Source organism: Gymnodraco acuticeps, unplaced genomic scaffold, assembly GCF_902827175.1.
Source record: "Gymnodraco acuticeps unplaced genomic scaffold, fGymAcu1.1, whole genome shotgun sequence".
NCBI classification, from domain to species: domain Eukaryota; kingdom Metazoa; phylum Chordata; class Actinopteri; order Perciformes; family Bathydraconidae; genus Gymnodraco; species Gymnodraco acuticeps.
In genome coordinates this window covers 5,033,452-5,050,637 of record NW_022990441.1, presented here as the reverse complement: position 1 = coordinate 5,050,637, position 17,186 = coordinate 5,033,452, and the positions used below count along the sequence as shown (strand labels likewise).

At 39.3% G+C, this 17,186-nt stretch overlaps 2 protein-coding genes across 2 annotated transcripts; one reads left to right on the top strand and one right to left on the bottom strand.

Moving 5' to 3' along the window:
- Positions 1 to 2,786: 2,786 nt before the first annotated feature.
- Positions 2,787 to 7,970, top strand: gpr184 (G protein-coupled receptor 184). The gene is made up of 2 exons (XM_034225417.1): positions 2,787 to 3,132; positions 6,370 to 7,970. The coding sequence occupies exon 2, from the start codon at positions 6,411 to 6,413 to the stop codon at positions 7,440 to 7,442; it is 1,032 nt and encodes a 343-aa protein (XP_034081308.1). The 5' UTR covers positions 2,787 to 3,132; positions 6,370 to 6,410; the 3' UTR covers positions 7,443 to 7,970.
- A 4,065-nt stretch (positions 7,971 to 12,035) lies between these two features.
- Positions 12,036 to 15,417, bottom strand: si:dkey-202l22.3 (7 transmembrane receptor domain-containing protein). Its single transcript, XM_034225607.1, has 3 exons — positions 14,945 to 15,417; positions 14,285 to 14,682; positions 12,036 to 13,779 (listed from the first exon to the last, which is right to left on the bottom strand). The coding sequence occupies exons 1-3, from the start codon at positions 15,405 to 15,407 to the stop codon at positions 13,558 to 13,560; spliced, it is 1,083 nt and encodes a 360-aa protein (XP_034081498.1). The 5' UTR covers positions 15,408 to 15,417; the 3' UTR covers positions 12,036 to 13,557.
- Between the last annotated feature and the right edge of the window lie 1,769 nt (positions 15,418 to 17,186).

Genomic DNA, 17,186 nt, shown 5'->3' with positions numbered 1-17,186 from the left:
CCAACCGGCTAACTCAAACATATCCAGGTTAGGTTGAACCAGCTTCGTAGTATAGGCCCCAGGTTAGGTAAACTGACACAGAGTTGTTTCTAACCTATATTTAAATAATACAACTGGTAATATTCGATGTCTATTATTGTCAACAAATCATGCGAATATAGACCAAAGTCAACAAAGTGTTGGTGTGTCTCTTTAATGCTTACCTATCCTGTTTGCTTTTAGCCCATTTTCACTCTGAAATGTTAACAACAGTAACAAGTGTTAATGAGACAGAAAAAGCACATTTTGTTGGAGACCATTACCAGCAGCAAATTGATACACATGAGTTGCTCTAGTAGTGAGCAGTGTATTTTAGTGAGCAGAAATGTGTAGGATTAACTTGATGCAAACGACAGTGGCCATGTTCAAGGTATTAAAGTGAGATTTAGCACTAATTGATTTATTATGAATATATCTTTCAGGCAATAATGGAGCTCTATGGTCCAGAGGAATAACTTAGGTGAGCTTTTGGCTACTTCTTAGTATGATCAATTCATTGTTGGTTTTGGTAAACATAACTCCAAAAACACATTTTAAGACAAAAACAACTACAAAATAAACTGTGCACATAACTTATAACTAGGCCAGTAATACTACTCACACAGTTCCTTTTTATGTTTTGTGTATATTTGGGGGGGGGGGGGTTCAGGGGAAATAATAGGACATTTAGGATAATGGAGTTTTTTTGGAACCCTTCCAAATTTGGTATGTGGAGTGAGGTAAAAAGGTTTCAAGATTTAAACTCGTTGCTGTTATTGAGTTAGCTCAGCTCACAAATCCTGCTTCCTGAGATAGCCATCAAACACTATCAGTAAACATACAAAACAAAAACCTTGTTAGCTCTGCAAATGTTTTTCTGTAACCGTGTAACATGATCGCAAATTCTGATTGCACTTCCTCACCCACCGCTGTGACTGCAGAGGCATTGACCTGCAGTTTGGCCATGGAGTCTACATTAAAAGGCTATGCCATGCTGAGCTTGCCCTCGCACTCAGGCATAATGCATGCGGAAAGAGAAAAACTCAACTGTGTAAAGCAATTTGGAAAATTCCGGTTGTCATCCAGACGCAAAACCAACATGTACATTAGAACTAGTTCACCCCAGTTTGTCTTTGCACAAAGAAAACTGTAACTTTGTGTGCGCTTTATTACTTGTTAGAAATGTGCCATATAATTGTAATAGTTTATGGTTCATTGTACAAATATCCTTTCAATCCCGTACAAAAAATATATATATATAACAAATAGTATGATTGACATTTTAATAATAGGCTGATTAAATGAAATGTCAATAAACAATGTCACTACTCTTTTTGAGTTATAACTTAATGGACAAATGTTTTCTAATAGAAATTCTGGTATTTAAAATGGTGTGTTCATGTTCATTATCACTTTTCTCTTCCATGTGATTTCTCTGTTGCTAAATAGTCATTTAACCATCGCCCAGTGTTTCTTAGAAATACATGTTTAACATTACATTTTAATGAGGAAGGTCAAGTACAGGTCAGCTAAGGAAGCTGTTGCTAGGAAACAAACGATACTTATCACATTTTTCTCTTGTGAGAAATAGTAAAATACTTTGTCAGCGTCATGCTTCGGGATTTAAAGAAAGAGATGATGAGAAGGATTACTCTCCCCAGGCCGCACCTGTTCAAATCAGTTGAACTTGCACGTCCAAGTTCTGGTTTTAAAATGTCACACCTTTACATTAGAAAGCTTCTTTTTTTTAAACAGGAATCTTCAGCACGGTGAGGTGACTGACATGCAACGGTGAGTAGTCTTGCTATACAACTCTATCCTTCAATCTAACCAAGCCATGTAGTCAGAAGTTGAGGTATCAAATCACCAAGTGACTGCTTCAATGTGTTAAGTAATGTATCATCCCCTTCTGATATAAACTGAACTGTTGGCTTCAATATTAGTACTAAAAAAACTGCTAACCTGCTTCTTTGGCCTTTTCATTACAGAGACAGATACTCAACACTTCTATTGATGCAGAAAATAAACTATGGATGAAAGATGAGGTAAGAACGAAGTGAGAAAACCCCTTTTAGATTTTATTCAGTAAGCCCCTTTGGCAAATACTATTAAGTATTTCGTCTTTTTAACCTTGCTCTTTCCATCTCTCTGCTTTTTCTGTAGCTCACCTCAGGTATGTGTTCTTGCTTATAGGGAAGTACACATTCACAGCTGGTGTAAATGTTTACTCCACACATTAACAGATTGTCTGCAGGCATCCAGATTCTTTTTATAAACATGTACAGTAAAAGCTTTGGGTATTTCTCTGACTGGGTGGTTTACTGTAACCTTTATGAAAACCACACTGTTCATACCCCTGCCTGGTACAGATATCTCAACATGTAAATCAGACTCTACTTACGTTTTGACTTCAATTCTGGTGTAGAAATGAAACGGTAAGCAATTATGTTTACACTACAGGTGCAGGGCTGAACTGAGCGTTACAATGAATAAACACAGAGAGGAAAGCTGTATCAAAGCAGTAAATATACCCCATTTTATAATTTTACTCCTGGTTACACTCAGACAAGACTCACATGTGAAAGTGAATTGAGGTCACGTACTGTATGACATCTATGCAGAGTCTCATTTCCCTTCAGTAGAGTGGTCACAATATAGTGAGTACGAACATCACAGTTTCATGCTTCTCCCCACCCCTGAAGCACACTTCCTCTGTGTACGTATGCACAACCGAACCTCCCTCCTCCTACGTCTTCCCCTTTTTGTACTTTGTCTCATCCTTTACACACACTCCTTGCTCACATTACAACTGTGGCTGTCAGCGACATAAGTCATCTCAACCAAAAAGGAAACAACAACTCAGAGTAAAGAGAGAAAAAAGCCTCCCACAGTTATACTATAGGCTGAAAGTTATCTAGTGTAGTAATCATTTGAGAGTACCATGTGGGACATTGGAGGCTTGGATGCATGTCAGCAGCTTTGAAGAGTCTCTTCTCTCTTCCTCTGACCCTGCTGGACTGAACTCCTTAACACTTGAAACATCTCTGGAATGTGTCTGGAACTTTCCACCCACACTACAGCTTCGTTTTAAACACCTCCTAACAGAAACAACAGGTGAGTTCATTAATAATTACATTTCTGTGTGTGAGATGTGTGGGAATGATACTAGACACAACTGGAAAGGTAATGTTTCTTTTAATGTTTTCAAGCAGAGTGTTTAAAGTATTTTTTAAATGTGAAACCTTGCTAGTTTTATGTTCATCCCTGTGTTTTTTTGTCCGGGGAAACACGGCTCGCTTGAGGCTGTGTGAGTCAGCGTGGCAAAAATAATTAGGTTAGAAATGTTGATTCTCTGCAAGGTTGAATGTTTTTTTACGTTCTCCCAGTGGTGGTCACTTTAACAGGCTGGAAAGTACAGAAGAGTAGTGCTGTACAAGGAGAAAATATTGGAAAATCATAGGAATATATTGCACAGATGGAACGTTAACCTTTGATAACAAGCTTTGGTATTAGGGAGGCAAGCTGTAAAACATAAATCATATGTTTTGGCTTGAAAAAGGTTATTTAACACAGGCCACATTCCACCTCTTGAGAGAAGAGGTTTAGTTTTGCTCTTTCAAAGCCTCACTGGTGACATGGCTGTGTAATTACAATCAGGCTTAGTTCAGTTTATAATATTAGCAAACACATAGTTGTCTCAGATGGAAAAAAGGACGAGCTGAAGTCTGTACTAGAAAGTACGCACGTATCAAGAATTGATTGTCATAAAATGAAATAGTTCATCCCCAGAAAATTACACCAGAAGACGAAGACCTGTAGCTTACAAGATAAATCAAAGCATAGTAATAGAACAAACGGTTCACAGTTTTAGACTCATTTTTACTAATAGGGGAACAACTTTGGTGTATCATAGCGCCCAGACTGATGACTAAACAGCAGCCTACACATTCATTGTATGACACGACCACTGCTTGTAAGTAAATCGTTCTGATACTAAAGTCAGTCTGGTTTCACAAACCTCATTGTTTGTATAAAATACATGCCTTCACATGCACACAAAGACACACAAGTGCAGGCACACATTATCGTTCTCTAAAGATGCTCTGACTCTAAATGGCTTTTCCATTATTGAGTTTGGACCATCTTGGCCCATCTTGGCCCAGACGTTAATGTCATTAGAAGCTTCCTGAGAGCCGAGCCTGAGTGATAGAACAGAAGGTAGAGAGGAAACAAATATCAAAGAATACCACTGTGATACAAAGAGAAAAAGTACACACAGCGGGTTCATTTCCTACTTCTATTTTGAGATGTGTTTAGTAATTGTGAAATAAGAAGTATTTTTTTATTTCAAACATAACAGTTTTCTCACATATTAAACTGTTTCAAGACAACACATTACCCCGGGAATAACCCTCCTGCTTGCCCACCATCACACATGTCCTAGGCGGTGTGCAATATACACTTAAAATAAAATAAAAATAGCTAAAAGAACAATAAAACTGGGTTACAAGGAGGACAGATTAAATGTCTATAGAAGGAAGAAGAGGAGATAACGGTATCCGTGACATCTCTTCACAGATCTTCTCACTGTGTTCAATCTTTTCTAAGAGGAGAAAAGGCATTGACATTCATTACAAAGAAGTTGTGTCAGGGGAAGGGTTAGGGGCTAAGTATACGTTTAGCTATCTTTGTAGCAAATGCAGCAAGTCAGCCTTCAACATGAAGCAAAACAAAGATAGCATCAATGGACACATGTTTATTAAAGTGGCAGGAACTTCAGGAAGGGTGTCAACAAAAGCAAGTGGAATTAATCCATAGCTCCTTTTCCTATATATTCTTTAGCAAGAAAAAAACAACATGGTGAATACAAAAATAGATATTGTTTTGTCATTCAGGGTAATATTCTTCAACAGAGTTTTCTTAGATACTTAAGGTAAATGTATGTAGTGAGGTAGGCACCATGTCAGAACAGACCATCTTTTGATACACCAAATGTTCATGGTTTTTAAAGCTTCCAAATGTCTGTTCAAAGTAGTGGTCACAAAAAGAGACCTTCTTCCATTTCACGTTTTAGTAGGGTGAACAAAGCTAAATGTTGCAAATATGGATGGGGACTGAAAGAGATTTTAATGTAAAAAGTTGTCTGTTTCCATATTTTCCAGAGTAAAGTACAGCAGGGTTTCTAATGTGTTGTGAAGGACATATGCAAAAGAGGGGACCAAATATGAACGGAGAAAAATAGGATACCAGAATCAAATCTACTTGTGAAAATCTTTTTGAAAAGCTATTGAGGGTTCCTCTACTTAAAAAAGCCACTAAATGTTGTCATTGTAGGACATTATTCAAGGGTCTACATCAAGTAAAACTGACTTTATTATTATTATCCATTTTCTGATTAGATTTGTCTGCGCGCCCAGTCATTACTGGCCATGTCATTTCAACCAAGAACATTTTTAAAAGGATGCAACGCAAACTTATCAAGGATGTGTCGGACGGGAATCAAAGCCACAGCTCTGCGATGAACTGGGACTGACCGTGCATCTATCGTGTAAATCAAGGAAGAAATTAATTGATTAATTCATATAAGGCATGAGTCCAGTCCACTCCACATTACTTATTCTTAAGCATTACATTTCCTCTTGTCTGGGAGGGATGCTTATGCCACCCAGCTCTGCTCAGACATTAGACTAAGGCATATTGAATTAGCAGTACCGGTTTGAATCTGACCAAGAGGGTCATTTTGACACAGAACCCAAAATGTGTTGATCAAGCATTGATGTCAGTAAAATGCAAATAGGTACTGCCCCTTACTGACATTCAGATGTATACCATGCAGGGCAATGAGAGCAAACATTTTTAAACAGTTTAACAAATAGCAGCATAGAGATAAAAGCATGTGATAAGATATAGGGGAAATTGGGACCAAAAGTGTTGACGTCTAAAACCATTTGAGAAAAAGGATTAGTACCTTGCAGTTTCCATAAGGAATAGGACATTTAAAAAAAAATATGCAGGACATTCTTTCTCCATGCTGAGCTGTTGAAGTAATAGGGAGGGATTTTTGGCAATGTCAATTTCTATTGAACCATTGCTAGACACTGTTATCATCAGGAAGCATGACTAAGCCTGGGTCTTTTCTGAGGAGGAACTTCAACTCTGCCTAGCGAAACTACCTCACATTCAGAAACATCAGGGGGGAAAACCAAATTGTTATCTCTTGAGCTCATTGAACCACAAAATAGGATGAAGAGTAAGAAATGTCCTAGCTGTACTGTGAATCTTATGGCATTATAGTTACACTCATGTTGCCCATGTCCTTTTTACTCAACCAAACTCTTAATTTCTTTACAGGTGAATTCTAACCATCACAGTGAAAGAAAACTAAAGACACAATGAACACCACGGACACCACAAACGTAACCCTGTGTGTTAAAATTGGCGACAACGCCATCAGTGACTTGTTGATGTCCGTTTACATTATTGCTTTTATATTTGGTTTGATCTTCCATATGCTGACCCTGGGCCCCATTTGCCAACAAGTGCGGCGGCAAAACGTTCTGGGCATCTTCCTGCTCAACCTGTCGTTCTCTGACATTCTCTTCATCCTTACTATGCCCCTTTGGATCAACTATTACAGACAGGACCACCGCTGGGAGCTCGGTGCTGCTTCCTGCAGTGTAGCTGGCTTCATCTACTACTCCAACATGTACATCAGCCTCTACCTGCTCTGCAGCATCTCCATAGACCGCTGCCTGGTGGTCACCTTCCCACTCCGCTCCAAGACCCAGCGTACGTCCCGCTACGCCTGGGCACAGTGTGCAGCTGTGTACGCTGTGGTGATAACTCTGCACATCATGGTACTGATCAATGACAATCTCACTGACGCCCACGATGAGGTCAACAACAATGACCGTTGCTATGAAACGTACCCCATTACCCCCCCTGTCGCCTTGTTCAACCTGCTCAGAGTATGCATCGGCTTCCTGCTGCCCCTGCTGGTGTTGGCCGTGAGCTACTGGAGGGTGCTGGCCACCGTGGGCCAGAGTCCCGGCCTGAGCGCCCAGGCTAAAAGGAAGGTCCGCATGCTGTCCTTTGGGGTGATTGGCATCTTCTCCATCTGCTTTGCTCCATATCACATTCTCCTGCTCATCCGCTCACTTGTCTTCTACAGCAGTGATAGCATATTAGCTGAAGGAAGTTACTGCCAATTTGAACAAAAAATGCACTTTTATTTCTCATGTACACTGGCAATGTCCAGTCTGAACTGCGTGGTGGACCCTGTGTTGTATGTGTTGGTAAGTAACGGAGTCCAGGAAGATTTGAAACTGTGCTGGAGGAGGCATAGAAGGACACAGACAGGCACAGACCCAGCTTTAACGACATACAACAGAGGGACGTCTAATAATAATAACCACCTAATATGAAAGTAAGCTGTAAGATGGTGTGTGTGTGTTTGGGTGTGTGTGTGTGTGTGTGTGTGTGTGTGTGTGTGTGTGCGCATACAACTACATGCTCTTGCATAAGCTTTTTAAAGTCATGGCTTTATTTTCAGAGATGGCGAGAATAGCATGAATATATACATCCAATAATCAACCCTTCTTCAGACAATCAGTTATTGTTATTCTCTCCCTCATACCCTGCACGATGTAGAGCGGGGAGGGGGGGGGGGGGGTTGAATTATATGCATCTCCGTGCTCTGTAATTAGATTGCATTCCCAGGTTCTGCTCTCTCAAGAGGTCTTCAGACACTTCTGGTTCCTGGCTGGACACTGCAGGAGTTGAAGAGCACTTGCGTTTTCCTACCAATCTATACAAGGATATTGTGATTGTGATTGTGTGACCCAAAGTGCAAAGCATGCAAAAACATCATTTTATTCACATGACCATGTACCTAAATGTCGGCAAACGCCATGTTGAATGTAAATCCAAATAAAAAAGTGGTTTGAACAGATGCTCGGCTTTTAGGTTGTTTATGCAGAACATTTGAAATTGTATCGGATTTTGCATATCCGCAGGGATGAAGAGAATGATAGAAGCACTTTGCCATTTGTATCACACATACAGTTAATAATAAATCCAGCACAGCTGTGTGCAGCGCAGGTGTCAAGTGGGCGAACACTGTAATCAGAGACCCATTTTCAATGAGAAAGGAACAGAAAAATAAGAGAGGAAAGAAAAAAGAAAAGAGAGTAAGTGAGTTGACAACAATAAGGCTGTTATTGCTTTGTTTTGCTTTTCCCATTATTCATACAATGGCTCTCTCATCCATCAATAGAGCTATAGTGCATAATCGATACATGACCAACTGAGTACTCGGCATATAACCAGTATGATCCTTGAGGTTGTTTGGGTTTGTACAACATGTTTTTTTTCTTAAAAGCCTTTACTGTTGAGTCCATTGGTCTGAAAGACACATTTTTGTAAATGGAAACAGGCATAATTATTTCCAGAAAACCTCTTAGTAGTTTTATATTTATACTTGTGCAGAAATGTCATTATGAAAACATTATTATCCCGGCAAAATAATTCTCTTTCTCTTTTCTTTTAAAAGATTTTCCGATATCACAAGCTCGGTGTGCAGTATTAAATCCTTTGATAATAACATTGGTAATATTCTAAATGTCTTTTATTTTCAACATATTCCATGACATTTCAAATCTAAATGATTGATTCTACCACCAAAAACAATGATTGATGATAAGTCATTTGTTCCATTATTATAATATCTGGCACTGCATAATAAACAGCAATGCCAGGGATACTTACCTACCCAGCTGTTCTAGGAAATCATCTTTGGTAGGCAGGAAGGGACCAGAAACAGTTTTAGGAAGTTGGAAAGTATTTAGAGATGGATAAAGCATGGAAAGTAAATAAGGATGCCAGCATCTAAAAATAACACTGGTGAGGATTAATCTTCCATATCAGATTCTCGGTTTGGTTAGTCTTTCTGCTTAGAGAGACTTGTAAGAAAAATAAGTCCCTAATTAATTTATTAATTCATGAAAGGCTCCCAAAAGATGTCCTTTCCTCACTCTTACCAGTCAGAGCCCAAGGCAATTTCAAGAAGAACTACTTGAAAAAGTGATTTGACTGCAGTCAAGTTTGAAAGAAATTACCCAAAGCTGCAGTCCATCATATTGTGGCATAAGGTCCAAGATATTAAAGATCAATTTTCTCCAGGCTCAACTTTTAATGAGCTTACTCTGTAGCCGTGGTAAATCAATGCGCTTTCATTGATTCGCTGTTGTGACTCACAGGCTCATGATGCAGGGTGGGTCAGAATTAAGTTAATACTAGACTGAAGTTATTTTAGTGTTTAGTTCAGTATTACGACGGAGCTGCCATCCATGGAGGATCTTTACTCCCAGCGGCTCAGGAAGAAAGCCCTCCGGATTATAAAAGACCCCCATCACCCCAGCCACAAACTGTTCTGTCTGCTGCCGTCTGGCAGGCGTTACCGCAGCATCAGGTCTTAAACCACCAGACTCAGGGACAGTTTCATCCCACAGGCTATAAGACTGCTAAACACCTGAACTTTTGAAATTGGCTGCAATTTAGAAATCATTTATCTAATATATCATATTCCAATCACTTGTATATAGACTCTTATTGCACTATTTCACTATTTTTCTTTTGTATTTACTTGCACAATTTGTTCTGTTTTTCTGTTTTATTGTGTTGCACTGTTGGAGGAGCCTGTGACCTAAGATTTTCATTGACATAACTACACTGTAGCTATGTACATATGACTAATAAAAGCATTGAACCTTGTACCTTGAACCTATTATGATACATACAAAGCATCATTCAATATAAAGTACTTTTTTATTTTCCCTTCCATGATGTGCAATCACTGCTAATTAGAGCACAAATAAACTGCTCTCCCGCTGCCTCGTCATAATGAAGCAGAAAGTCTCAATAATCAAACTCAATTTGTCCTAATGCATTTCTGAACCACAACGCCAAAGTGGTCTATCAATAGATTTGATGCTTCACAAGGCAAACTTAATTTCCAACATGACTAATCCATCTATGTCTATCTGTCTGTCTGTCTGTCTGTCTGTCTATCTATCTGTCTATCTATCTATCTGTCTGTCTGTCTGTCTGTCTGTCTATCTGTCTGTCTGTCTGTCTATCTGTCTGTCTGTCTGTCTGTCTGTCTGTCTGTCTCAATATGTTTATATCAATGTTAATATTAAAGGTAATTAGAAAAAGGTAGCTTCCTTTAACAGAGTTCCCAGTTTTTTGTTGATGATTGTTGAAGTTACAAAATAAAGACACAAAACATCTCCCTTACAGTTTTAATTCACAGACAGAAACAAATTCAACTTAGCTTTTACACCTGGTTAGATGTATATTTTGATGTTCTTATAGGTTTTTGTGGTTCTCTGTTGTGCACCAGTGTGCTTGCATGTACATGTGGTTTAGTACAATAGACATAGCCACAATATATATTTTATTTTTCTCGTTGACAAGCTAAAACACCCATTAAGAAACAGGGAAACAAACAATGATTTAGTCAATAATAATAAACCACTTACATTTTTCAAAACAATTTTTTGATTTTTTTGATTTGATGACAAGAAAGCATATTTGTGATTCTACTAAACAAATAATAACCTGCAGTATATTTTTGAATAACCTTATTTTTCATGTGGTACTTTTTCACTTGAACTTTTCTTTTAAAAGTTTCATCATTATTGGTGGTTCAGTGACATGTCTGGTTTATAAAACAAGAGGCCACAAGCAAGTCTAACTCTTCACTTTAATTAGCTTTGTTTGTTGATCTGAATATGAAGCAAATGAACTGGTCCAGCTTTCAGCCTTATCCAAACAGCTGAAGTGGTTGTGAAGAATTGTCAGACTTATGGTCTTCAGAATTCCAAATAGGGGGAAAAAGCAATCTATGTATATATTGGGTCTATTTGTTGTATTTTCTTTATTCTTTCTCCTGCCCTTTATTTACGACAGTCGCGTTTTAGCAAGATTTCTCTCGGTATTAAGGCATCATCTGCTTGTAACTAATAACTAGACTGAGGCAGATAAATGGTTCTGTAATATTATATGTTTACCCCACAGTGCAATCACTTTGTTTCGATTACACTGCAGAAGAGGATTTTTCTTTGTTTTTGTTTGTGCTTACAGACACGCCTAGGTCCTTAGGTTTTTGATTGCTTATAATCCCTAGTATTTCAAGTCCAGAAATACTTAACTAGAATATTTCAAATCAAATTGAAAGGCCTTTAACTGTGGAATGACAAAGTGTTTGGAATCATGGCAACAAATGAAGGTGAAATTCCCATTTTGTTAGAGACCATTTAAGTAAGAGCACCTGGCCAAAAATGCAATTGAGAGCTGCACGCAAGGTTGACTTGGATGGAAAATCCATGGTACCCAAACAACAAACAGCAAAGTAATCTGATTGTTGAGAGGGGACAATTGGCATCAGCAGCGTTGGCTGGGAAGCCAGGGATTCTTTTCTAAAACGAATGCTACACTACCACTTGGCTGGCCGAACAAATTGTATTTTGGCATTTAAGAGTGAGCTGGTTGTTGATGATCTGCCCTGCACCTTGATTGTGTTTTGTCTATCCTTCCACTTAACAGTAGAACAACATGTATTGTAATTTAAAAGCAACAATAGTTATGCAAACTGTAGTACCTCAATAACCAGGTTAACAAAATCCGATGCCATTTAAAGGTGGGGTAGGTAATTTTGGAGAAACCAGCTCGAGTGCGCAAGAATTTGAAAATACACAGCCGAAAAAATCTGCCACTTCCTTACAGAGCCCCTCCTCCAACACACACAGACACGCACATGACCAATGAGGGCACGAGATAAGTTTGTGCACAGATGGAAGGCTGACAGGCAGGTAGGCCATCCAGTTATTTTAGCCGGGCCGGCTCAGATGATTGGTCGTGCTTTTTACAGTACTACGGCTTCCACAGATGACATTTTTTAATGGATTTTTTGTCAAAGCACTTAAGATATTCATTGCTATCAGGATGTTAAGAGCATTCCATGGAATATAACAAAAAGTGTATCTCGAGCCGGTTTCTTAAACTTACCTACCCCACCTTTAATATAATTGATATCACAATAGCAAGTTCTTTGGTGAATTATTGAACAGAAGACATGTGCAAAAATATATTGAATCGTCAGGCTTTGGCACAGAAAGCATAAATCCTAGTGGATGGAAACCCTGGTGTCTTTATTGTTCATACTCTGAATATTATGTGTACATGTGTCTCGAGACAGAGCCCAGCCACAGAGATTGAAAGTAATATTTATGAATCTGATATGAATTCAATTTTCTACAGAGAGGTCTGAAGGTCACTATAAGGCCGCATATTTTTTCTCCCAGTGCTGTACATATCATATCTGTTCCATGCAGGTCCATACAAACTAATACTAACTTACATACATGCAAATACAATCATATTAATCCATGTGAACAGGTGACATAAAAGTGGAACCAAACCACAGAGAACAGCTACTACATAATTACACTAAATTAGCAGGCAACATTATTTAACATTTTGTAATATCTAATATAATCAAGGTGATGCAATATGAGAGAAACACATCTGATTTTTAAGCAAAGGCATTCAGCAGCAGGGATATGGAAAAAGCATCTAGTATCTATATGTCTACAACGGCCTGCAATCCATGTCTGGTGAAGAAGAGTTCATGGTAGGGTCGGCTCCCTAAACATTTACTGTTTAAGTTAAACCAGGTCCGGCAGCCAGTGGAGCCCCCCCCCCCCTGGCCTGAGCCTCCAGCATGTCTGCTTCACAGCTCTGCTGCCTGTTCAAGCTGCAGTATCTGCTTAGTGTCCATGCCAGCAGCTACACCGTCCAACAAAAACACAGGGATCCCAGTGGAATCTTCTTGATCATCATCCTGAACTACAGTCTGGTATGCCTTTTTGTCACAAGTGGCCTTATTTAGAACTTACTCTGGGGACACTAGGACAAAATGTCACAACATTCTGGAAACACATTGAGAAAACTGGTTTAAATAAAGTAATGCAATGCAAATTCAGAACAGACTCCTGATATTGCTGACAAGAGCCGCTCATCGTTCGTTCAGGGATGTGAGTTAACAGCAAAAGTGAACTGAAGCCAATGGTCATTGTGTCGAGCCAAGAAGCCCTTAACAAAAAGGTTGCTTGTTTATTCAAAGTGTATTAATATATCACTTGTTGCGTGTCCAAATAACATCAAATCTGACTCTGCGTGTCCTTGGGTCCACACCAGCCTGCCATGAGTGATGAAGGTAGGATTAACAGTTCTTAAGCTATCAGATGGAGAGATGGACAGACGGACAGACGGACAGACGGACAGATGGAGAGACAGACAGACAGACAGACAGACAGACAGACAGACAGACAGACAGACAGACAGACAGACTGATAGAGAAACAGACATATTCCTTGCTTTTAAGTACAATGAAGCGTTTGCCTTGTTTTCCTGGACAAGGGCTCTGGGTGTCAGGCGATGCTATAGCAGTTATATCAAATAGGGCACGGCCTAACATCAGCTCCTGGACGACACCCTCTCCACCATCTCCCTCTGACGACAGGGACAGAGGTAGCCTTTCAAGTGCATGCGCACCTTGCTGTGCAGTGAGGCGTAGATAAAAGGGTTGTAACACGCAGAGCTCATAGCTACTAAATGACAGCAGATTTGTAAGACATTTATGTAGCGCTTCCCTATGATGTGGAAGTCTGGGTCCAGGTCCAGCATCAGGGTCAGCACCTGCACAGTGACATGGAAAAACCTGGCTGTATTTACTTGTATTTACACATTTCTGCAACCATTTGTGATTTGTGTGTAAGCACTCTTTGGTTTTTGGAATGTGGCTCATTGTTTGTGCAATCCTACTGCAATGAAAGGTTTGAGCTATTCTACCATGATGATAAAATCCTCGGTGTTAGTTGTTTGCATTGCTCATTGCAGACAGTTAGTTTTATGGCCATGGTGTACCTGAAAATAAGGTTCTGTGGTTAATGATGTATAACATTCATTATCTTATTGTCAGTTAAAGATTTCCCCTTTTCATCTTTTTACTGCTGTTGAGTTTGTGCATTTCCTAGTAAGAATTGACAAGATCTTCCGCCAAAGCCCTACTCCTGAATCAAGATTTTAATCAAAATCCATGTAACAGGTTAGTTATATAAGGAGCAGAGAAGAGAAGTCGAGCTAAAATTGGCTCGAAGTTTGGCTTCATTTAAGAATTTTACAGTCTGGATCAGGGACTTACCTGCAGAGGCAGCCAACACAGGGCGAAAGCCAGCACTGAGGCCACCAGCAGTGAGAAGGTCTTCCTTCTCCTCTGGCTCCATCGCTGCTGGCTGTTTGATGGCTCCCCAGGCACTGAATAGCGTTTCAGGCTAACAGTGATGGCGCAATAAGATATGCTGACTGACAGCAGCGGGATCATATAAGAGGCAATGAGAGTGAAGCAGGAGTAGAGCAGCCGCAGATTGCCAGTATGAGGCCAGAATTCTTCACAAACTACGAGGTCGATGCCATTGGGTCGCAGGTCCATGTAGCGTGTGTAAAGAGACTGAGGTGCAGCCAGGGCCAGAGATAAAAGCCACACACCCAGACTCACTGCCCCACAACTCCACACAGAGATCCTCCTCCGTACTGGGTGAGCTGAGACAGGAAGGAAAAATAGCATGAATGAAAACCAAAGTAATACAGAATTACTCATATTTAGATTTGCATTGTATTTAACATATTTTAAATAATTCTGAAAAAAAGTATTTGTGTTCCATATTATGTTTTTTTTTATCATGCATTCATGTATTTTTTGATAACACCATTTGGTTGCAAAGGAACACATTTAAAAATCCTGCAAATAGCATGTTTATTAAGAAATTCTCAAAAAATAAACAAATAATGTAATATCCCTTACCCACAACAACGTAGCGATCCACAGCAATGGCAGTGAGTGAAAGCACAGATACGAACACTGTCGCACATTGCAGCAAGGGGACCAAATGGCAGAGGACTCTTCCAAAAGCCCAGCCACGACTGTCGAAGGCATAAGACACAGTCAGTGGAACACAAGTCAAACACATCAGCAAGTCTCCAGCTGCTAAGTTACTGATGAAAAAGTTGGTGGCATTGTGTAGTTTTTTGTCAGACAAGATGCAAGCCAACAGGAAGGAGTTTCCGACACCAGCCACGACCACTACGAGGGAATAGAGTGGCAGGAAGAGAGGTTTGAAACGTAGAAGAAGCTCTATGCCTATGAACATGTCCAGGGGGTCGCTGTGGTTGTATCCTTGGCTTTTGGTGCCTTCTAATCTTTCTTGTCCTGTTTCATGGCTTGTGTTACCGTCAACACCTAAATCCCCGTTTGTGAAGATATCCATGTTGCTAGAGGCCAACCTTGAAATAATGGAGAGAACATAATCAACAATTAATCAATATAAAAGAAGTAATCAACCTCCAATTTCTGGTTATTTTGAGATTACAATGACAATCAATATGCTTCACCTGCACATGTCCTTAAGGGTATTAATTTAATCAAAATGTAATCTTTCAGAGAATACAGCGACGCTTTGATCTATAACTTTCACATTGATTTCTTGTTAAACACTGAAAGAAATAGGCTTTTTATTTCTCATTTTGAGGACAAAGTCAAGTCAAGTGGAGATAAAGAAAATCTAGATACAGGTTTTTTATTATTTGAGAAGCCTATACCATTCTAATCACAACCATTTTAATTTTTTACAGCAAATCAAACCTCAGTGATTAATATTTCAAGCACTGCTTAAACCAAAAGTGATTGAATGGCTTGACAGGTCTACTAGAGTTTAGTAACTGTCCCTTTAAAGACTGGGCAAGCATGTTAAAGTGCAAAGGCTACAAACTATTTGGACAGGAGGAATTAATTTGCAAGAGTAGTATCTCCCACAGAAACCTCCCATAGTCACGGAGCTTTTGTGGAAAACCCTTAACAGGCCTGTTAAAAATAAATAAGGGTATGTCATTAAAGGTCCCATGTCATGGCCATTTCTACTGATCATAATTCCATTGTTGAGGTATACTAACATAGATTTATATTGTGCAATTTTCCAAAATCACATTGGTTTCTCATACAGCATCTCTGTAAAGTATGTGTATTCACTCTCTGTCCTAAACGGCTTGTTGGAGCTCCTGCCCCCCCTCCCTATAAGCCCAGTGGCCGTCTGCGAGACAGCGAGACACAGCGAAACCAGCCCGAACACACACACACCCGCAGCCTGGCTGGGAGTTTGTGTGTGTGCTCACACACCGACTCACAGCCTCGCCGCGTCCAGCCGTCTCAGGCAATAGAGTCTGGATGCAGACCGCAGCAAGGAGGCGGATCCTAAAGGGGGCGGATCCTATAGGGGGCGTTTCCTAAAGGGTTATGAACCCCGCCCCTCACGTATTTCTTAAAGGTATATGACGCTCTGTTTCTCATTTATTTTAATGCTTTGAATGAATCATAAACGAACTTTTAAAAATTATAATTATAATTAATTTGCATAAAGAATGAAGAGTATACAACCCACAGAGAAGACAAATTCATAAATTGTAGGCATATCATTTTTTACTGTTTGTGCAGTGGTAGTAATTATTATTCAAATCAATCAACTACGTTTTATGGAAGATATTGCTGTATATCATTTAACAACATGAGTAGAGGTTTCTGTACACCTAAAATACTGAAGTTGAAGTTACTGTCCTGATGTGTATCATTCATTTGTTCATGTTGTGTCTGGTGGTAAGATTAATTAATTAACGTATTTATTATTTTTGAAACATTACAATACACATCAAATACTAAACAAGAAATGTATAGTACATACCAATATTGTACAAAGGAAAATATACAGTACATAGGCTACAAAGAGGAAAGTCTTCATTAAACATGAACATTTTATTGGGTGTTCTAATTCAGCAACCACAAAATATGTGCCCAGATTTAATTATCTCTGACTTCATCAACCAAAGATCAATTTTGATATTTAACATGACATACTCAGAAAGAAAAACACACTGTCTGCCTTATACAACGTTTGTTGGTCATCTTTGAATATCATCCAAGTTTTGTAGATGGACAATTTTGCTATTATTAGTATAAGGTTTACACTAGGCTATATATTTCACTATGGGGTGTGTTA